Raw genomic sequence first — 24,089 nt, 5'->3', positions numbered from 1 at the left:
CTCCACAATTTTTTTCCAAGCAGGCTGCATATGGAAATGGGCACCTACTCTTCCATCTCACACATACTATTCTTCTCTCTTACTCACTCTTTCATTCAAGCGCATGCGCATTCCAATTGAATTGCCCTTCGTCCATTTTGATATTGCACTGAAGGGCGCCTGAAAGTTGGATGCCCTTTCAGCGTTGAACTCTTTCTTCAAATTTAATCAATCTTTCTTCTATCCTTATAATCTAATACAAATGCACTTTAAAGCATTCAACGCCATCGTTTCAAAAGTGAATATATACATCCCATATACATCAAAAAAGCAATCTAAAAATTGTATTCTTATTGTAGAAGACGACACTTTCACTCGTTTGATAAGCTCTTTAAATTTACTGCCAAGTAGATGAATGTCAATAAACTAATGATTATTAAAGTTTTTGCTAGGAGACCTTCACGAAACATTTTCTTACACTGTCGAGAACATAATATAAAGTAAGGCTTACTAATTAATAAAAACAATATAAAAACTTGTAGTACCCTTTATTATTAAAAACTTTAAAATATTTTAACGATTACCCTTTTAATAAAGGGTACTACAAGTTTTTATTAATTTGTACAAAAGTAGCCCACACTAGTGAAGTGCTTTTTTCTAAGGCTTACTGTATTACAATAATCCCAACTCTCTCACCAAATTTCATATTCATATACAACTTTTCAATTCATATACAACTTTGTGTTGATCACGACCTTAATTTGAAAACTAGAAGATTTAGAAGAAAATCAACTACTAAAAATGAATCCAAGGCATCAGATCATAAATTTATGATTAATTTGCTGATTTCATTCTAATGAAGAGATTCCCATATTAAACTTCAACCTAACAGGATCCTCAAAACCTCATGTTATTTCAATTCATAACTTTAAGAACATATCATTTCATTTTTGGTCACTTTTAGAAACTGAATACTAACGCCTAAGTACCAATTAACATAAATTAGCATTCGGTATAAGTTAATTACACAATATTGTAATGAGATGGGTCCGTCCCACGACCAATGGCCCGATGGCCGTCTTCCTAATTATTCCACTCAAGTACTACTTATACATGTGGGTCTCAATGCTTGAATACGGCCTCCAGGCTCCAAACACTATGTGTCTGAATTATGATGGGTCTGCAATGGACGTTTACTTATTTCAATAATAGCCTAATGTGTTTCCAATAAATAAATCATAGAGCACAGATAATTGAAAATATTGTAAGATGACAAAAGTATAGAATGAAAGTATCCCCTACCCTAATATGATTGGGAGAAATGTTCACCAGACGAATTACTTGAAAGTTAAATCTCAAAATGTCACCTATTCTGCTGTAATCTGTATATCTACATAAAATTTGTGATTGCACTTCTAACCTGCGTGGGAATTACATATTGCACATCTCGTTAAAACACAATACTTGGCAATCCTGTGGCTTATCTCACTCCATTTCGCGACATTTTGATTGACTTGGAGAAATTATTCTATTATCTACATTCCCCGATGGCTGGGAGCCATAATTTTAAATATCTATCCTGGGAAACTATCTTGAGTCTAGATGTCATGTTCGTTCAACTAGAAAAAGATAGAAAACTGTTTCGATAACTAGCGTATAATGAATGGTTCCTACCCATTACCATAGACAAATCTGTCATTCACTCTATACTATTACATATTAAATCCCCTCTTAAATTACATATAGATCGCCTACTTACTTGAAAAAGGTTGAATTTTAAAGTGTGCTCGGCACAAATTGTATAACCATTGATTATTATAATGTTCATTATTTAATTGTCTATATATTTTGTAACTTTTCTTCAACGGGGATGATTCATTAGTTATCGACTTGGATATTCAAATAATGTAAAATGTATAATCAAAATAACAAAATCCTTAATATTACTGTTGAAAATATTTTCAATTTATTCATTAGAATAAATAACATTTTTAATTAGCTGTCACCAAAACGTCCCACTTTGTAAATTTCAATTATCTATTAATCATTCAATAAATAATTTATTACGTATCTCCGAATAATTATAATACTGTAGTGTATTCAGCGATCAAATAGTACAAATATATTTGTACTATTTAGTCTATATATTGTACTATGTTCTATGGTCACCAGCACTCAAACTGTAGTTTTGCTGGTTTCGCCGAATTAGTATAATATTATGCTAAAAATTATACTTCTTATTCTAAAATATTACATTTTGTAATTTGTATTTATTTGTGAACACTTTTTGTAAGGCAATAAAATTTGATTTGATTTGTTCTTACTATATTATTTTGTATTATGTGGTCGCTGATTATATTACAAAAGGACAAATCATTAAATATTTTTGTAATGTTGATTGATAAGGATAACGGCCCTCCACTTTTACCAACTAATGTACTCCAAATCTCCGGGGCTTTCTAAAAATATAAAAATGGAATTTTTGGGGATAAATATGCAATGAAGCTAACTAAGATATGCACTACAGCTAAACCGAAAGTATATGAAAGAATGCAGAGTGCAGGCAAGTAGTTATTTTTGTTGAGCTTTGAAGTGAATCTCTGGCTTTCCAGAGCTACCTTGCAAAAACTCTCTTCTAAAGGCTCCTGCTGAGCTTCTGCGTTCTCGCTGTGGGAGAAGATTGCATCTCTCTCTTCCATCTTTTCTCTCTTCTGTTCCATCTTTCTCTCTCTGTCTCTTTCTCTTTGTCAGCTCCCCCCTCAACACACAAATGCACACGCCAACCCTACTACTATTTTTTCTCTCCCTCGCTTGCTTTTATTCCTATCTCCACTTTGGATTTGCACAAGCAATCAGCCATTCAATGCTTTGTGTCCTGTGAATCCTTTTTGAATTGAAATTATTTTCCAGCAGGAAAACACTCAATCTGTAAAGTTGAAACAACTGTACTGTTGTAATTGCAGTTCACTTGAATGGCGAATAGATGGGGAGAAACTATTACAGTATTTTCTATTCAATAATTTGGAAGAAACGGTAGAGAATAATGAGGTGGCGAATCAGGGGTGGAACAGGTGGAAGAAGAAGAAGAAGAAGAAGAAAAAGAGAAGGTGATGATGATGATGATGATGATGATGATGATAATAATGATAATGATAATGATGGTGATTATGGTAATGAAAAAGAATATGAAGAAGTAAAACTACAATCACATAATTAATTAATTAGTTTCATCAAAATATAAATTTTCTAATAATACAATAAATAATAATAATAATAATTAAAAAATAAAACTGAATAAACAGTTCAAAGTGAATTTCGACTAGTTATGGATGTAGGAAGTTATTAAACAAAAGAAATAATTGCAGTACCTTTATTTGAAAGAACATTGCTTCATCCTTCTAGGAATCAATGAATTTAAACTAGTGTTCCCTATAAAGTCATTACATACACTCTACTGCCTACTCCATGGCCTTCACTGTTTATAAGATTACATAAAATTGAATACAGTAGTAAATTACAACTATATTCAGCTTTACTACTTACTACTTACAATCCATTACCATGTTACTGGTAATAAACAGTGTTAATGATGATAATACAATAATGGTGAAATATAAAAATTTAATTTTATCTGATGTTTCATTTAATATCTCTTTTGACATCTGGAGCTGAATGCACTGAGAATGCATTATGAGGCAGATGTTTGTATCGCGTCCAGAATAGCTTTCTATTCCTGAGCCTTGAATATAACGTTTTTTAAAGCTAGTCGTCTGCTGCGTTAAATTGACACGGTTCTTGGTCCAGCATGCATAACGGCGTATCTCCTAATGTCCTAAAGATCCATCAATAAAATTATTAATGGTTAATCACTTGATAGTATTCTACAATGATTTATTAATTATGATTTAATTAGAATTATTCAATTATTTAATATCTAAATAATTAATAATTATGATGTAGGTAGTATAAAACTTATATCGTTATTCTATTTTCTATCCAAGTGACAAGACAGTGAACGACTTTCCAAAAGATTTGACTGTAGAGTAAGCGTATTGAGTAATACATTAAAATTAACTATTGCAATTCAGTTATTGTTGTTTCAAATTTGGTAATATCAATGGGAAAATCCCATTGTTTTTTTTTGCGATACCATTGTTTGGTTTCAATCGAGTTGATCTGATAATAATTATTCTGGAAGTCCCAAAATTTAATTACTGTTTTAATCAAGTGAAAAACGTTACCTTGAAGTATCTACTCTGATATTATTTCAATACTAACTCAACAAGTATCAAGAGCCAATTATCCTAATCTATGTTCAATTTCAACATGGCTATAATAAAAAGAATAAGACAATGATGTGGTCTAGCACCAGCTCTGTTCAAAGCATTTGAAAGTTATTTCTCTCACTACGGCTTATCTTCAAATTTCATAGTAGGCCTATTGTGTTGTAAACTATGACTATACTATAATAATGTTTTACTGTTATCTTATCTTTTGCTGAAATTACTTTTCTATTTCTGGTACAGTATAGTTTTTTAGTTCGACTTTTACTGAATACATATTACTAGTGAAATTCCTCTTCAAGATATTGCATCATCTGTCTTGCATTCATTGAGCTTCTATCTTTGTATAATTACTATTCAAAGTTGAGAACGTGATAAATGAAAATATTTTATGACAGCATGAGCTGTTACGATGACAACTCTATCTATTCTGAGTCATTGATTCTGTTTCATTATGAATCTTTGGAAAGTTGAGCACTCATACTTCTGTTCGTCTTTTCCCCACATTCCAAGTGACTGAATCAATGTCATTTTTATATACATATTTACATAATCCATGTCTATTCATGTCTTTAGTATTGCCATCAAACTTACATACAGTATAAAATATGTTTCCCCACTTTTACCTTGATTGAATTGTATAGTTATAATTATTATAGTTTAGCTTACCTTGTTGAATCAAAGTTTTTCTATTGGAAGTAATAGGTAGTATCGTTTTCTGTTTTGGTACTCGTCACCGGCACTCAAGCTATGTGGTTTTGCTGGTTTCGCCCAATTAGTATATTATTATGCTAAAAATTAGACTTTTTATTCTAAAATATTACATTTTGTAATCTGTATTTATTTGTGAACACTTTTTGTAAGGCAATAAAATTAGATTTGATTTGATACAACTATATACATGATTACAATCACATAGCCTACTTTAAAAGTTAATGAATTTGGATGTAGCTACAACCTTTTTTAATTTATTTTTTGCAAAAATCTCACAGTATGAAGATAATAAAACATAAAAAATTTATCAATTCAACCCAGTTTATGAATACAAGCTACAATTTTTGTATGATGAATTTTGTTCTAGTACTGTATGAATTAATTCTTTTATTGTACAGTACATGAATCTTTAGCCATTGAGAGTTATACAAAAACGAAAACTTTTAACTATTAATTCTTTTTCTGTACAGTACAAAATTTTCTACCATTGAGAGTCCTACAAAAACGAAAACTATTAATTGTACCGTTATTATATTTCATTTATATTTGTATATTCATGAACTATAATATAATTGAGCTACTTGAACAAAAAGAGCTAAGATTTTTCCAATATTCATTCGAGATAAAGATTATTATGTTGAATATATTGTAATTTAAAAGATTATAATTTCTTTTACACTGATTCAGATAGTCAAAGAAGGCTGGCTATCTTGGTAGTTTTATTATTGAAAAAAAAACTTCCGTCTGAGAAGGTCAGAGTATAGTCGGGCCTTCATTATGTTGCATCCGCTAACTAATAGCCTTCAAACCTTGAAAACTTTCTTAATATTGTTTGGAGTCATGATATTTCACATGAGAAAATATTGTTTTACATTTAACATTCAGTTATCAATTTCTGGTCTATTATTGAATGAATATAGATCTAATTTTTTGAAGCATCGTTCCCTTTGATAAATAATATCACAAACGATTACGGTACATAAAGAACACTATTGTGTATTTTTCCTTTCAGAAACATTTTCCTCTTAGGAAAATAAATTTAAGAAAACAAATGAAGCTAATATTAGATTGTTCGTAACCTGGTATTTCAAATTCTAATTTCAGTTTCATTCTCAAGTTTGAAATGCAATGTAAAATTCTATATTGATTTTTAAATTCCATTTAAAGCTTTACTGAACTTTTAAACAAAAATCATCCTCATAAATGAAAATTTTAGAGAAAGCTATAATCAAAAATGTGGCATCAACTTTGCATTTGTAAAAGTATGCTCTTTATTTCACTTACATTTTTTCCAGAATAAATGTAATTTACAATTTTTAGCAATAGTAAGTTATGTAGTAAGTTCTATATTCAACTTGAAAACTACGTATAATTTTTCTGAATCGGGGATATTTATTGGTGTTGTAGACAAATTTTTATTATTTATGTAAATTCATAATGATTGACAGTCTTGAATAGTCTTTTCCTAAACGTCAGCTATTACTGTTTATTACCGCCATTTTGTATTCTCACTTAATATTTTTTGTCGGAATAATGGCTGAACATACGGAAGTAAAACTTCGCACAATCCTAAAATTTTACATTCGTTACTATAGCCACGGAATAAGCATACCAGTAGTGCTTCTCTACTCTGTGCTATAGCCTTACTACTTATCTAATTGTTCTGTTTCTCGTCAGTTGTGTCCTTTATTGTTACCTACACTGGATTTGATGGTGTGAGATAATGTTGTGTTATTGATTGTATTATTTATCGATATAATGATTGTTGTTGATTGTATTTTCATTATATTAATTGTATCATCTGTATTGTGTGAAAATGGGGGAAAATTGATTTGATTTTGATTATGTATGTATATGATTGTTGTTGATTCATTTTAATTATATTATATCATGTATATTGTGTGAAAATTGGGAAAAAATTGATTTGATTTTGATTTTGTTTGTAGGATGAAGTGCTGGCAATCACTGAGAAGGTGGTGCTGCGAGTGGAGGACCTGCTCACTTGTCTGGCGGACGCGGCTTCCGACTGGAGCTGGGGGCATGCTGCGGCCGACTGCGGCATCTCAACCGCAAGCGGCAGCGGTACCTCAACCGCTAGCACCAGCGCAGCCGCAACCGCTAGCACCAGTGGAGCCGCAACCGCAAGCACCAGTGCAGCCGCAACCGCTACCGCAAGCACCAGTGCAACCGCAACCGCTAGCACTAGTGCAGCCGCAACTGCTAGCACCAGTAGAACCGCAACCGCTAGCACCAGTGCAGCTGCAACCGCTAGCACCAGTAGAACCGCAACCGCTAGCACCAGTGCAGCTGCAACCGCTAGCACCAGTAAAACCGCAACCGCTAGCACCAGTGCAGCTGCAACCGCTAGCACCAGTAGAACCGCAACCGCTAGCACCAGTGCAGCCGCAACCGCTAGCACCAGCGGAAGCGGCAGTGCAACCGCAAGCGGCAGTGGCAAGCTGCGTCTGGACCGCGTGCGACGGCCGCAACTGCTCAACGACTGCACCGCCATCGAGATGGACGATGTCGACAAGGAGAAGCAGCTCTTGGGTATGTGACTTCAGCCAGGATTTCCTATAAACTAAATACAGGACAATAATCATTATTCAATTAAATCATTAAATCACAGGATTTACTGTAAGTTGGAGATCCTGCTTCAGCTCATTGGTAATATTTCACTGTTGACACTTTCCAACGTTTCTCGATCTGTCAACATTAAATAGTAATGAACATAATTCAAATAATTATATTTATAAAGTGTTCCTGTACATAGCGTGAACACACTGTAGGGCTATATATACTGCCACGTTATAATGGCAGTATTCGATTAACATTTGAGTTGCTATTCTTTTCTATTATTCGACAAAACCGATAGATCTATCCTTTTCTAGCTCCGCAACGTTGCCAAGTCCGTTTTTAACAATGTAGAAATGTAATTAATCAAGGCAGACAAACGGCAACGCTGTTCTCCTATCTTTATCCACTGTCATTATAACGTGGACATCACTATAGGCATGTTCACAAGTGAACAAGTCAAAAAACAATAATAAAGACATGTCAACCATTATCAATAGAACTTGTAGTTACAAGTCAAAAACGCAGAAGCATGCAATGAAACATACCAAAAGCAGTAAGCAGCAGAAGTAGCAAGACCAAGGCAAGAATTATCTACTCACAGTCTGTGGACCACACAAAATATTTTCCAATATTGAATTATTTTTTCTTATACTTTAAGTAGGGGAGTTTCTGGTGTGTTTCATGTTTTCAATTGAGATATTTTTATAAATTGCCATTTTTATAAAAATTTGTAACGAATTAATCATTTTTGAAATTCATATATCTTTTTAAACACAAGCATTACAACACAAGGCAATGAAAAAGCAAGCATTATCCAAAACTTTTTTTCAAATTCAATACAAAAACAATAAAACTCTATATACAATATTACAATACAATCAAAATACAAAATTCTAATAAAATACAAAGAAACAAACTTCCTTGCGTTCATGGTGGGGTGTGCTTTATAGAAAGATAGAGAAAAAGTTCTTTATTCATTCATTTATACAATAATTACATTATCAATATGACAGGGAGAGGAAAAATAAGGTAGCCTTGTGCTATTCCTCTCTCAAATTTAGATAACACTAAATACCCAGCCAACTTTAGTTTTCCATGTGATAGGCTGGTAGAGGGAATAAAAATGAGAATGAAGGGTAGAGAGAGAAAAAGTGAAGAATGGGAGAGGAAGAGAAAAAAGACAAGCAAAATTTGTAAGCGTGTCCACTTTCAACAAATATAGCTAAATAAATGTCTATTATATAATATCTTCTTAAAATGTATGAATTCAGGGCTACTTTCTTGTATTGATAAAATAGAATTAATAGAATGATATAATAAGAATACAAATTATAACTAATAGTTTCGGCGATCATACTACTGACGATGATGTGATCACCAAAACTAGTAGTTATAATTTGTATTCTTATTATATGAAAATAAAAATGAAATTTATTCTCATTGTTCTTATACAAACAAAAAATTACAATATTTTATCTTAGAATTAAACTGACAGCAATTGTTTATAGGCGCTGCCAGTATCATATATTATAATTACATATTTCGAATATTATATAGTTGCTATTTCAAAAAATCTAAGCAAAGTATTTTCGGCCATTGCGGTACAAATGTGCATATAATGTGCAAGAACAGCTATAAAAATTTATTTAGAAAAACAAAGCAGAAGCGCAGTGTTGAATTTTGTAATATTAAAACAAAACTATAACTTAATAAGAAAAATATGAGCTAAGTGGAAATATAAATCACAAAGTACAAAAAGTTTGGGAATTTATGGAGTATAAATACATGGCATTGTACCGGTAGCTGAAACAGTGTATGATTTTCAGGATAGAATTGAAAAAAAGTTTTCTATATCTTGATATTGGAATAGCCAGTCTTTAATTATTGTTGAGAATTCTTTCCAAGTTCTAGTTCTTCTACCAGCATGTGGTATAGCGTTGAAGAGTTTTGGGCCTAGGTATACAAAAGAGTTAGAAAAGAAGCTAAAATTTATTCTTGGTAGTCTTGATACCAGGTCAAGTATTCTTCTTGAAGACTTATTTTATTAATCCTATTTTATAAATATATAATATCTATGAATATGTATAATATATCTATAGCTATTGTATTTCATAGTTCGAGTGGTCTGGCAACTTTAATAGCAGTTGGGTTTTATACTGTACAGTTTCAAGTGTAGTCAAGTTTTGATTGATGGGTTGCGTTGCAGACTCAGTGCACTGGGAGACAAGCATCGGCGTAGTGGTGCTGAGCTTCCCGCGCTACTGTCGCTACCGCGGCCTGCTCAAGCGACTGGAGGGAGTGCACAACAAATGGCTGCGAACGGCGCTGGTCGTCGCGCTGGGCGGATTCACGCTGCCCTGTCGCAACACGCGCGTCCTCTTCTGCAAGGACACCTTCGACTACCCCGACCTGGAGGGTCACGAGCTGCTATGCAACCATCTCGGTAAGAAATTCGCTACTCACTTCTATAGTAGTCCCATCAGGAGGTTACTAAAATTCATATTTAGACAGGTGGTTAGAATTTAATACATTCAGATATGTATTGATAATAATCCATTACAACAAAACTCATATTATGATTTTGCTAAGACTGTATAAACGACTAGAATTTGATACTTTCAGATATGTATTGATAATATTTCATGAAAATTTAATTCATATTATGTTTTGCTATTACTGTATAAACGAATAGAATTTCCGTATATTCAGATTGATAATATTTCATGATAATAAAACTCATATTATGATTTGCTATTACTGTATAAACGTCTAGAATTGAATACATTCAGATATAAAATTTATTGATAATATTTCATGATAATAAAACTCATATTATTATTTGCTATTACTGTATAAACGTCTAGAATTAAATACATTCAGATATTAAATTTATTGATAATATTTCATGATAATTAAACTCATATTATGATCCACTATGACTATAAACGACTCGAATTTAAAAACACTCATGAAGTTGAAAATGCACTTACAATTAGCAGTGACGATCGTTCTCCCTGAAACAATCATCATCATCATCATCAGACTGAAGAAACTAACTCTTATGTCAAGGCTATGTATGGTATTGAGTTTTTGAATTTCATGTTTAATTAATAATGGAAAAGAATGAATATATAATACAGACCGTTAGTTGTTATTGCCAGGAGGTGGCTACTAATCAACATGATGCTACAAAAGACCAACCATAGACATAGGTACACAAACCATTCTCATTAGCACAGTTTTGCAAGTGGCTGCGGTTTAGTGATAAAGACTCTCGGTTGGCTATTCTGGTTTTACACTAAACATTTCAGATCTACGCATTTTCAGTATTACTTTTCAAATTGTCAGCAACAAGCCATCTCCTGGTTCGATTGTAGTGGCTAGGACTATCTCCCTGAAGGAGAAGAGGGAATTTTGGCCCCTGATGCATTCAACATTTCTCTATAAATTATCTAAAAAAGGATATAATATTTGTTATTGTTTTCTAATGCCCGTTATTCTCCAATGTTTAAATAATAAATTCATACCCTATGTGTGCCTGTTGTTGTTATTTTAATTTCATTTAGTAAATCCACTTCAGAAATCCACTTTCTCATCAGTTGATGTACGCTGTATTGGTCCATTTTTCATAGAACACGTGTATTACCAAGGAATCAATAATGTTAGTTTAATTACATTTTCAGCACCAAAGCTGAAAGGAAGACCTCGGAAAAAGAGAAAGATCTACAGCAACACGCCTGAAGGCTCCGAATGCGAATCCGAGTCATCACAATCAACGGCTTCTGCTTCTTCCACAAAGGTCAGTACTATTATATCATGGGTACCATTTATTTGTCTTATAAGACAAATATAAATTATATGAATTGTTCAACACAATTTCATCAGTTATAAAATATATCAGACATAGTTGTAAGTTACATTTCAAGGGTTAAATTTCAAAATTAGAATTTCAACGGAAGAGAAGTCACTAATCTATAATAAGCATGCAAAGATGGAAAGCTACCAAATCAATTTATTGAATCTGAAGACTGAGATCAAGAATGCTAAAGCATGATGAAATGTAGAAAAACTGAAAATACTGAAATACTGAAAATACTCTTTTTGAAATGCAAATGCTATCATATTTTTTAGAAAAACTCGAATAGGTGGAGGGACTAAAAGAAACACTCATTGTAATGGGGTAGCCACAATACTATAATAATAGGGTTTCTTTTACATTGCCACATGTAAGAGTATGGTCAAATGCAAACAAAATAAATATTTTAAACAAGTGATTCGTTTTATAAGGACTCTATTGTATTTTTTGTATTAAGACTTGAATTTTAGTTCATTGTTATTTGGAAGAATCTCTCTTTCCCATTTAGTTTATAGTATTTATCTAATACATTTTCCCATTACATCACTTATTGGTGACTTGTCAATTATAAAATCTAGTTACAGAAGTTCTATTTCTAACTAAATTTAACTTAGGTAGTAAGTTAATGATTTATAGTAGCCTATTATTGTACTAAGTGTTTGAGAAATATACTTAATTATGCTTATGTGGTATTTGTGAATTATGCTCATCAATTATTTGAATATATTTTCTAACAAAACGCATTTTGCAGACTAAAGTGAGCTACCCGTTGGAGAAGAGTCGGAATGGTCTGAGTCCCAGAAGAAGTACGCGTGGTACTGGCACAATACAAGAGAAAGAGTTCCTTGATAAGCTGTTTGCTTTCATGAAAGGAAAAAATAATCCCATCACCAGGATACCCAGTATTGGCTTCAAAGAAAGTGAGTAGATTCGTTCTGTATCTATGTAAATTCAAATTCATTTATTTTGCCATAAAATAATACAGATTGATAAAATAAATATTCTAACTTACAAAATGGCACTACCGGCAAAGAACTACTTGTGCGCCGGCAGTGAGTTCAAACAACTACGTATAGCAAACATTTTAATAGAAAAAATTAGCTTATTCAAACCACTAAAATAAATAAAATTACGGAAACTAGGTCTCATCTCAATCTTTACAAACGATAGCCCAAGACATATTTACAAGCAAAATGACAAATTAGTTGAGTAAATTCAACCGATCTTTAACTAATACATTTTTAATGTAAAAACTTTGATTCACCGTATTTTCAAATTCGAACATATTTTTAAACTGAATATTGTCACTTACTAGTATTATAACTCTTGGTTTTCCAATTTTTCATTCAATCTGGAATAGAACGCTTTTATCTATTCTGAACAAGTTAAAATTATTATACAGAGTGTATAATATGTGAGTGCCAAACTCTGTTGAATGTTTCATGGATCAAAATTATAATAAAATCAAGAATAACATTTTCTAAAACGTTTCATTTACCAGGTATCTGCCATTTGGTATTTTTTACAAAATATTTTATATCTCAAGACCAGTTTGACCGATTGGGTTCATATTCGGAATTGTTCTTACTTTGGTTAAAACCTAATTAATTGAAAATAAATAGTTAGTTAGATCATACAGTCCAGAATGACGGACATTTTAGTTTTAAATAAAAGTTACAAGAGAACTGTAACTTTCATGAAAAATGTCAAGAATGCTTTATTGTGACCCTTTTCATTACATATAGAATGGTGTAACTGCCAAAACAGTCGGACGACTGATACCACCACATCATCGATCAGTAGCTTGATAAACATGCAATTAATGATCATAATTAGGATAGATTCCATGTATTTTAAATTTTTCACAATTACATTTGTCTGCAAGTTTGCATTTTAGTGTTCAATTTTAATGAAAATAATTATAGCAGTTATTGATGATTCAAGAAGTTCAATACTTCAACTTGATTCTTATACTATTCGAACCCTAATTGATTTTTAAAAAGTTGTACTGTAATTGCATCTCGTTAACAAATGTTGTTGTTGTTGCAGTTGATCTCTATTCGTTTTACCATAAAGTTCAGAACCTGGGCGGATACGACGCGGTGACGGCAGGCCGCATGTGGAAGTATGTCTATGAGGAGTTGGGAGGCGACCAGAACAGCACTAGTGCTGCCACCATCTCCCGCAGACATTACGAAAGGTTCGATCAATTTCACCTTTTGCCACCCTGCCATCCCATAGAGGACGGCTGAATGCATTTATGCACAGAAATGAGCTTAGCAATTTTACCTGATCTCAGCTATCTTTTCAAATTCAAATAGCTTTGAGTTATAGAAAATAATTAGTACCCTTGTTTTTCCAATTATACACATAATAATATATTAGTTGAAAAATAATTCAATAGTACCCTTTTTAAATTTGAAATATAATACATTAACAACTAGTTTCGGAATGTTGAATTAATTATCAAATATTTCTTAAAAATATAGAAATATTTTTTTAAATATAAATATAGTGCTTAGTTTTGAAAAAAATATTACAAGGGTACTAGTTATTTTCTATAATTGAACAATCAAGTAGCCCTAGTATAATAGGTACTTATTGAATAGCTGTATTTGTGTTCATTTTTAATGTGTAAGTCAAGGGACATGGATTTGTTAGACTTGGAGGTAGACAGATAAATCTATAGATATATCTATCTACTTTGGCTTGGACCAAGACCTTGATTATTTTTCACATTAACTTAATGATATCCTCCACAATTCACATTATTAAAGTGAATAATTTTCAATTTAATTATCTTGGAATAAATTTTATGTCGTCTTACAAGCTAATAATGCTGGAATGCACAGTAGTATGGGAAGCTGCGAATTCATTCATTCATTAAAGCTGCTACATATTTTGAGTAGCCCAAACAATTGAGATCCACACGGAATAATTCTGACAGAACAACACGCCTTTTTAGTTTATCAGTAATAAGAAATTCAATAGGTGTTCAATTTTAAAGAAACTATGGAAGTGTGAATATAGTAAATGGTGTGAGTCACCATCCCCTAAATCCCAAAATTTAGCAACATTAGATTAGATTAGGCCTATGTCGGTCAAGAATACCCATGGTACTAATAAATATGTTTTTATTAGAAATTACCTTGATATAATCAAGTAACTTTTTTTATTAAGCTATTAGAAATGACAATCTTCAAGTTATTAATCGTGAAATGAATGAGATTGTCTACTGAAATTTCATTTTCAATTTTGCACCTTCAATATCTTGTTCAAGCACGAATCTTGATTTCTTTCTTCGCTTCCTTTTACAATAATAGCATAACTACCGGAACTAATCCCAATTAGAACGACCCAAGTCTTATTAAGAATCATCATCAAAACAAAGATAAGATGGTGTGCAATAGTATTCGTCATTCGAGTTGTTGGTATTATGAACAAAAGTGTTTGAATCATGAGTCATCTTTGTATTGTTTGTGTAATGATGCGTCCAAACTCATGCGCCACGAACACTCGGCGCATCACTTTCCATCAGCTGATGCTACACCTATTATATTTGTATCTTACTGTTTCTGTACAAATACAGATATAATAAGCATAGCATCAGCTGATGAATGCGTGGGTTCGTGGCGCATAAGTCAGTACGCAATTTAGCACAAACAATTCAAAAATTATTCATGTTTCAAACCCTTTTGTAAAAAATACCAGAAAATCGAATGACAAATACTATTACACACCATATTTTCTTTGTTTTGAGATGATGATTTTAAATAAGAATTGGGTTCATTTCATTACGTTCAACCATAGAAAAGAAATCCCATGGTAGGTAGGGTGTTTATGTTCCAACTTTTACTGTTGACTCCAGCCGATAGTCCTAGTAATTCTTTTTCGTGAAGCTATATGACTGATAGTCTCTCATACTGAGTCGTTCTTACACTCTTACCTGACCATAATAATAATAATAATATACATTAGTCGACAGTGATCGGCTTGAGTTAACAAGAAATCAGTTTAAAACTTGGAACTTAAACTACCTATACCATTTGATATCTTCTTAAGCTGTATTTTCTCTATGGTTCAACATTGCGACAGGTCCATCACCTGAAATGTCGAGGGTACTCTTATGAACGCTCTGATTAATAATCTTGATGTATTTATGGTACAGGTTACTACTGCCCTACGAAAGGCAACACGGCGGCAACCACGTGACCAGCAAAGTGAAGAGCAAAGCGAGCGGAGAGAGTTCTTCGGCCGCAACGTGCTCTGCCTCGACGAGTGGCGTCTCTTCTGGGGCGGCGACTCCAGTCACCTCGCGTGACATCATGACCTCGCTCAACCTCAGCTCATCCGTTAGCATCACGCCTTCGGTCACCATCACACCCAATCTGCCCCCCAGTAAAACCGATAAGGTAGGCATACACCACCACCTTCTCACCAGTTTTACTCCAGGGGCGGCCTATTGCATGAGTAAATATAAACTAATAGTAATCAGCTGGTTATTAGAATAGGAAATCTCTAAAATATCAGCTTGTATTTTCTCATGTTGAGCTGGGTTTTCGTTTGTCCGAAAATGCCGTCGTCGACCACGACAGGGTGAGGATCTCACATTGGGTAGATTTCAATGGCAATAATATGTTGATATTATTAGAAATGTTTAATTCTTGAATAATAAACACAAATAATGAAAAGTTATTTGATCAGCTGTTTTAGCACACTTGAAATTTGGACGATATGAATGTCAACAATGCATGCCGTCGTCGACTGCGGAAATTTACGCATAAACGAAAATGCACCTTAACAGGGTCCAGTTGTCTTTGTTGTAAAAGTCTTCTTACTTGAAAATTGGTGGGGGGGTTGTACAAAAACTGTATAATATATAAATATAATTATATATTTTCAGTCAATCAGTTTCTTTTTTTTTTGAGTCAAAATATCGTAAACTGAAGGGGCGTATTCAACTTGAAGGTACAATCCAACCTACAAATGGAAAAATGTATAAAAACAACTAAACAGAAAAGTATGAATAGTAAGAAAAAAAATTGAGATTAATTAGCTTTTTTTTTATTTATAATATTATATACTTTTGAGGGTTAAAAACTTGAATTCAAGTAAACTTGACTAATGGTAACGATGATGATGACATGAACACTGAAACTTCCTAGTTCTGTATAAATAATAGGTAGAGCATGACATGACAGCGGATTTCATTTTTATTTTATCAAAATATTCACTTGTGTCAATTTTAATCTTATTTTGATTGAAATTTTCAACTTTAATCTGTGTTTTTGATTGATATCTGGAAATTTTTTTTTTCTGTAATGGTGTGATATGTCAGGACTTCCTATATTGGAGGTTTTTGTTGTGTGATGTGATTCTATAGTAGAATCGTAGTATACTAGTCTACTTATCTATTTTCTCATGTTTGTTGGCTCTTCTGTACCTTTACGACTTATTCATATTATTATAACTTATAATTTCTTTCTGTTCTCTAATGCCACTATATGTTTCAAACAACCAGTCATTCCACTAGCTTTAGGATCAGCAGATAGACTGTATATGCATAATGTATTGCTTCCAATTGCAATATTGTGAGCAATCCCAAAACAGAGAAAGAATATACAAACTCACACTTTCATATTTTTTGTAGTTTATACTTAGTCCCAAAAACTAATCGGTTCTCTAAATGGGTTTTCTGCCAGTTGAATGAAGCTTTTTCCCATTTTTAGAAAAAAATCCTCACAATGATCTTGGAGTTTTAATATTCCAAACTCTCTCTCACTGTAATGATTTTCGTCCTCTTGTCTCACTGGAATCAAGATTCTTGTTGAGGAATTTTTTAATGAAGTTCTTTATTTTTTGGGTATCGTACATAAAATAGACTTTTGATACTATAAATGTCATCAATTCAACTTTTTGTGATAGTGTTATGAAAACTCATGTTTCTGCGCATGTAAAGGGAACAATGTTGAGAAAAAAATATGTTTAAAGCCAACACTTTTAGATGGGCTCCGTGAGATATTACTTCGAATCTCATAACAGATAACATTAGAGGGCTTGGCCTTCATGAGTTTATCTCCCAATTATCAAATCTGAGAAGTTCATAGTGATTCCAAAGTCTTCTGTTCAATTTTTACAGGAGAAAAGGAAAGTCTACAGAAACAAATAGCATGAATCAGCTTTCTATAATAAGTTTCTGGTATCAAAAACTCGTTCAATGCAAATAAAATAATATCTAACTGAATACAAAATATTGATTATTAATTACAACCCTGTCTCAATTTAGTATATCTTAAAAATAATATGATAGCCGCTAAGTTTACCTGTTGAATTTAATGTGAATTATTTTCTACAGGAGAAACGATTATCGAATAAAATAACATCACTTAGAGGCATTAGATTGAAACCCGAAAAGATGCTAGTGGATGCTGGTGGTGGAAAAGAGAATATTCCAGTTTCCAACAGTTCAAATCTTTCTTCTAAACCCGACCTCTCTTCAGAGCTGATTGACCTCTGCTCTGAAGATTCTCAGTCACCTACCAAAGTAAGTTCTCAAACGATGTTACGCTTTCATTCAGCTTTTCTTCAACGCTTACAATTCTGCTTATAAAATAATACATATTGCTAGTTTCAAATTATGCTAATTTTAAATTTCGCTAAAATCATTACTTATGCTTCAAAATTTATTTTTCTTGTCATCAAGATTGTCAAAAGGTGTAATCACCTCTAATAAAAAATCAACAAATTATTTCATTCCCTAATGCAGTTATAATATTATCATCAAGCAAGAATTTATGAAATCAATGCGTTTCAAACTAATCTCTCCTTATTCGCAGGTTGTGATAAATGAGAAATTTGGACATACTTAAATGAAGAGTTATTTGATTTTGATAGAAATAATAATGTCTCAATCAAAGATAATTCTGTTTGATCACTTCTGTCAATGCTAGAAATGGTAGAAAACTAGAATTAAATTATTTTGTCAGTTTATAAATATAAATATGAAATGTTTTATTCCTGTAACAAATCTCTGATAAAATGCAAAATGAATCTCTGAAATGCTGTTTTCTGTTGAAAACTGCAGTAACTCTAATTTTTTATACAGTACCTAGGACAATATCTCCAAAAAAATAATTGAAATAAAAATAAAAAATTGCATTTAAACCATCACAAAAAAATTATTGAAAAAATTACATCTGAAAGATGACAGTGGGACCCACTAGATCCCTGGAATAACACTGGAAAAATTCTTGAACCATATTATTTTATTGTATTTTCTCATATCCTTTTAATACTATCAAAGTACCCAATCTACTCTATGCTGCTATTGATAATCAACTCTATGCTGCTCTTCTTTATCAACTCAATGCTGCTACTGTTTTTCTTATATATATTAATATATGATGTGCTTCGCGTTGATTTATTTCTAATGTTAGTTTGTTTTTCAGGGAAACGTTTCTGTGCAACCTACACTGAAAAAGCAGAAACTGGAAATCCTGAAGGAAGGCGGCCTGGAAGTGACACCTGTGACGTCATCGACTGCAGTCAGCTCTTCGTCGGGTGGGGGTGAAGAGGGACGACCCTCGGTCATCCGGCATTCGGTTCCCGACACCTCCATCACAGACTCTTCGTCCGAAAACAAAGCCAGTATTAGGGTGCCCGAGATGAATCGGGCCTGCTTGAATATCCCCGAGATAAGTAGGTCGAAGATGATTGATTCAAGGTCGAAAACGTCGTCGCCCGACCGAACCAGGTCGAAAATCTCCATCATGGTCACACCTGATCTCCCAGCCATGTTCGCCCCTCCCTCCGCGCACACCAGCAACGGTGCGTCGAACAAAGCCAACAGTATTATCGATAAGAACGGGCCGCAGCAACGACTGTACCCCTCGCCCCCCGCGTCACCCTGGGCAAAGCGCACAATCTACGGAAATCCTAAAGACATAATTCAACCGACCATCAAACGACCTGTGGCCGAGGAAGTGCTGGATTTGAGGATGAAAGGTGTTAGTGAAAGTGGTGGCAGATCGTCAACGAAAAGTGTGCTGCCCAACTGTCACCAGATCGGGTCTAACTTGGAGATAACTCTTGTGCCGAGCAAGATGAGTGGTCTGCCCCCGGCACCCGTCAGCAGTCCCCTTCCCGCCCCACACGCCCCCACCTCGCACAGGAGGAAGAAGTCGAGTCCTGCTCCTGCGCATAGTTTCAGCAACGGCCACGTGGAGGCGTCACGATCGCCCCAGTTGCTAGGCAACACCAAACAACCGTCACACTCGCCCAACCTGTATCAGTCTTCCCTCGTCATTCCCAACGTCTCCCTCTCCACCAACAACAACCGAAGGAAGTCGGGGGGCAAAAAGTCAACTACCAACACAGCATCACAACAAATCACCAACAACTTCCCGATGCAGTTTGCCAACTTCAAGACACCTTCAATGGTGTCTCCCTCGACTGCGACGGCTCTAGACTCGTTCTACCTGTCGGCTCTGTTCAACAACCTTCTTCCAGCCACATCGACAGCTGCGCAGTCGGTCTTCGGACCTGCACAACAGCTGCAGCTCTACAAGGAGCTCTACTGCCGTCAGCTGACGTCAGCTGCATCAGCTGATCCCCTCCCCGAGAACTTCCCTCGCCTCCTGCAGGATGGCTCCACTTCCATTACGCTTGTCGCCAACAATTCGACCCCCACCTCCAAGTGACCCTCCAATCACCTCTCTACTAATAGCTTATTCTTTGTATGAAATTCCAGTGTATGGCAGTTATTCAGTGGCGTAATTATTATTATTAATTATGTTGATAATTTGAAATGATAATCAATTCGAATATCCAATGACTGTTCCAGCAGTTGTTCAACTGCAATTTCTAATAAACCATATTAGAAATTACTTTTTAAACTTATCATCACATCAAGTTTTTATTGTCCAATACTTTGCCTTCGATACTTAATTTAATAAAGTAATATTATAATACACTATTGTAACATTCCATTAGGTCTTGTTCAAAAATCAAAAACGTTTTATTGAAGATCTCATCAATGTTCATATAAACTACACTTTCATAATCACACTAGACTTGTAGACAGATGTACAACTCAACAATAGACTTGATTTGTAGTATACAACCGGGATAAACTAACAATTCCCTTCCCACTTACACAACAATTTTCATCATTTCATTTGAATATCAACAGTAATAACTAATTTTACGCCACTGAAACAACTAGGTAGCAATATTAAATATCTTTTTCAATATGTCCTAGCTTTTGCTGTCCATGGTATCAATAAATCATATTTATTCAAGTGTAACTACAATGTACTACAGAATCATGATATTATGATAATGAAATGAATCCGTTTTAAACTATTGTACCCAACTCAATAATCTATAGAAGCTCCTGAAAATAATTGTTTATCACATTCAGTGTATCATCTCTCTTTGATTTTCAAACGTATAAATGAGTTTGAATTACTGTCCAACTATCAATTATTACCACAGCTTATAAATTTCATATTTTCTCATGATCGGAATCAGAAGTTAATTTGATGAATGATTTCAATTGATTTAAATGATTAAGTTCCATTGAAGCAGGCTTCATAATTGAAATTGTGACCATTTTCTAGATTTTTTCATATTAATCCATCCACTGTAAATAAGATTGTGTACTAACAGATACCCATGTGCCATACCATTATCTATAGATATACCTTTGCAATTGCTCTAGTTGAACATCCCGCCCAGCCTTTCGAGTTACTCCTCAGTTGTGATAGAACGATATTACTATATACAGTAGTTTGATTATTTATGAACTCCATGAGTTCTTTCGATTAGAATAATATTTGTACGGTACAAAATGATTGTAAATTCAATATATTATCATCATGTATATTTATTATATATGATATGGATTAATAATAATTGAAGAATAAGATATTATGTAGTGAATATTGTAGATTATAAATTAATTATAATACGAATTATATCTTCAACTAAATGTGTAATTATAATTATATACAACACTCTTGTTGTATAATTAGTGTGTAGCAAATTTTCTAAGTAACAGATAGATTTAATAGGGATATTAAGAATTTTAGTATAGTGTAATTATTGTGATTTTTCGTATTTAGTTTAAGTAAATTTATATTTGATGATTGATAATTCTGAGTGACAAATAACAGAGACAGTTTATAAGTTTACTGGATTATAAACATTTGATTTTTTCAATAGGTACTAACATTCCTTACATGTCTCTTCAAATAAAAGTTAAATTTCATAACTCAAATCCAAACAGAGATTTCTCAATGAAGCCATGTTAATAAATAAATGAGTATTGATGACTTCTAGGCTAATTTTGAAGATGGAAAGTGACAGTTTCAATATTACATTATATCCACGCCATTCACTTTCTTCTCATGAGATGATCGAATTATATTTTCAAGAGAAAACTTGAATTCTCAAATTAAACTTTTCTGTATGTACCGGTACTTGGATGTCTGTCTGTATCTTGCCTATTATTATTCCTGTTCGAATTATATTTCAATGCAAGTACTGTAAGCTATACTAGATTAATCTTACACGATAGACACTATGGTACACTTTAAATAACATTAAATGAAAATATTCTTTATTGGCCGCAGTTAGGACTTTCTAGTCCTCTCTAATCTTTCTACTACTTTCTATATCAATGCTTGATTTATTTTCAAATATTCTTGAATTATATTACCTAACCGTTGATAGAATGAAGTCTGTAAGTGATATTCAGAAATATTTTTGTCACAAAATTCAGTAATAAGGCACAAAATGTATGTTTTCAAAAGTTTTAATAATATGCATATAACTCAATTTGCCACACTATTTTTCATCTTTTGCTTGTCTCTTATAGAGCTGGTGTACAGGTATTCGTTTAAGAATTTATAACGTACCTTATTAGTTCATCACATTAGTATATCAAACATGATTGAATTCCTATCATATTATTACATCAAACATGATTGAATTCCTATGATCATATATTTAATAAATCTCAAATTAATACCAGTGGATGAATCTGATATGAAATTGGCATAGATCACGAATTCTCATTATGCCAAATAATTAATCATGAAACTAGAACAATCCTATATTCGTTCAACATTCCATGGATGCAATTATTAAGATGAGATTTTTCTCCAAGTAATGAGAAAAAATTGGAAATTCTTTTGATCAATTCAAATTATATAGGCTTCATGCTAACTAGAGTAAATCACAATTTGTGAGACAAGACCTTCTATTACGCATCTTGTTCTAGCAACAGTTAAATTTCATCAATTTAATCTCTCCTCTACACTTTTCTGATATAATTTATCTTGATACCATTATTCAGGCATATCTATTCAAAGAACGTGTTTCAGTAATCTGAAAATTCAAACAGAACTTTAATTAATTTATCTATGTTATTTCTTTCCATGTTTTTCAATCATCTTATTTATTCGTTAATTCATATTCAGTCATCTGAAATTAGCACAATATTATCATGCCAACTTGATGTAAAATACAAGTAATTCAGACTGTCTTCTATTGTGTTTAATTTATTCTACTTTGATTGTAGGCTAAAGATAGTATAAATTGATGTTCTATAAGTTAGGTAATAACGTATTATGCTGATGTTTGTTCCCATCAGTTGCGTACTATTAAATGACTGTGAAACTCTTGAATTTTTGAATGATTAGTTCATTGATGTAAATCTTATACTTTTATAATAAAAGACAACCATAACGTTTCTTGTCTTTTACTTCTAGAGATCCCTTGTTCATTAGACTAAGGCTAGGCACACACCAGTTAGTCAAGACAAGACACGTTTAGTCCTAATACTTCACATAGTTGCTTATGAATACATGTCTAATTGCAATGACTAATCGGTGTGTGCTGCTTCATAAGCAACTATGTGAAGTATTGTGACTAATCGTGACTAGTCGTGTCTTGACTAACTGGTGTGTGCCTACCCTAATGCATCCCGTATAAAAAATAATAAACTAGATATTATGTGTTTTCGTGTATATGAGGATTTCAGAAGCGACCTTTTCATTTTCATTTGAAAATGCAAGTTGCATTTTTTACGCAGTTGAAACTTCGAAAAAAGTTCTTCAAAAACTTTTTATTTTTAAGAGTGGATATCTCAAAATATGTTAGAAATATACGATAGTTATTTGTGCAACTAGTGCGCAAAGTGACAGTTTGTTGCACCGAAAGAAACGTTTACACACGAGCCGAAGGCGAGGGCGAAATGGTTTCTTGAGTGCAGCAGAGGAACTTTGCGCACTTATTTCCCTACAAATTTTTCCTACAGTTTCATTGAATATGAGAAGTGGTTGATTATGGGTAAAATGATGGCTGAGATCCATCTGTTTGTCTGTATAATTTTGTTATTAATAACAACTTTAATTTATTTTAAACTTGATAATCCAATTGAAAATTAATAATCGATAATTCATTCAAATTAAAAATTTGAATAATTTTGAGTAAATCTTAATTTCTAAATAATTTTTCAACCAATCAATTTATAAATGAAAAAATATTATTTGGAATAATTAATAATATTCAAAATGTTGAGTTATCATTTTTATTCATATGAAAATCAGAAAAAATATAAATAGAACAAATTCGCATTCAAAATACACGCCAACACTGTCAACAGCTGATTGGGA

At 32.9% G+C, this 24,089-nt stretch overlaps 1 protein-coding gene across 2 annotated transcripts in view; it reads left to right on the top strand.

Moving 5' to 3' along the window:
• LOC111045241 overlaps window positions 1–23,164 on the top strand; it is a 68,792-nt gene extending 45,628 nt beyond the window's left edge. The window contains exons 2-9 of one of the 2 annotated variants that reach the window (XM_039426775.1): window positions 6,923–7,526; window positions 9,760–9,996; window positions 11,237–11,352; window positions 12,161–12,329; window positions 13,459–13,609; window positions 15,578–15,821; window positions 17,765–17,953; window positions 18,858–23,164. In XM_039426775.1, the coding sequence (XP_039282709.1) occupies window positions 6,923–7,526; window positions 9,760–9,996; window positions 11,237–11,352; window positions 12,161–12,329; window positions 13,459–13,609; window positions 15,578–15,821; window positions 17,765–17,953; window positions 18,858–20,108 (2,961 nt within the window). In that variant the 3' untranslated portion in view covers window positions 20,109–23,164. The remainder of the gene's footprint in view (window positions 1–6,922; window positions 7,527–9,759; window positions 9,997–11,236; window positions 11,353–12,160; window positions 12,330–13,458; window positions 13,610–15,577; window positions 15,822–17,764; window positions 17,954–18,857) is intronic. The other variant, XM_039426776.1, reaches the window with a different exon arrangement.
• Window positions 23,165–24,089: the final 925 nt, after the last annotated feature.

Source organism: Nilaparvata lugens, chromosome 4 (assembly GCF_014356525.2).
Source record: "Nilaparvata lugens isolate BPH chromosome 4, ASM1435652v1, whole genome shotgun sequence".
Classification (NCBI taxonomy): domain Eukaryota; kingdom Metazoa; phylum Arthropoda; class Insecta; order Hemiptera; family Delphacidae; genus Nilaparvata; species Nilaparvata lugens.
Note: the sequence above shows the minus strand (reverse complement) of the source record. Positions and strands in the feature narration are given on the sequence as shown.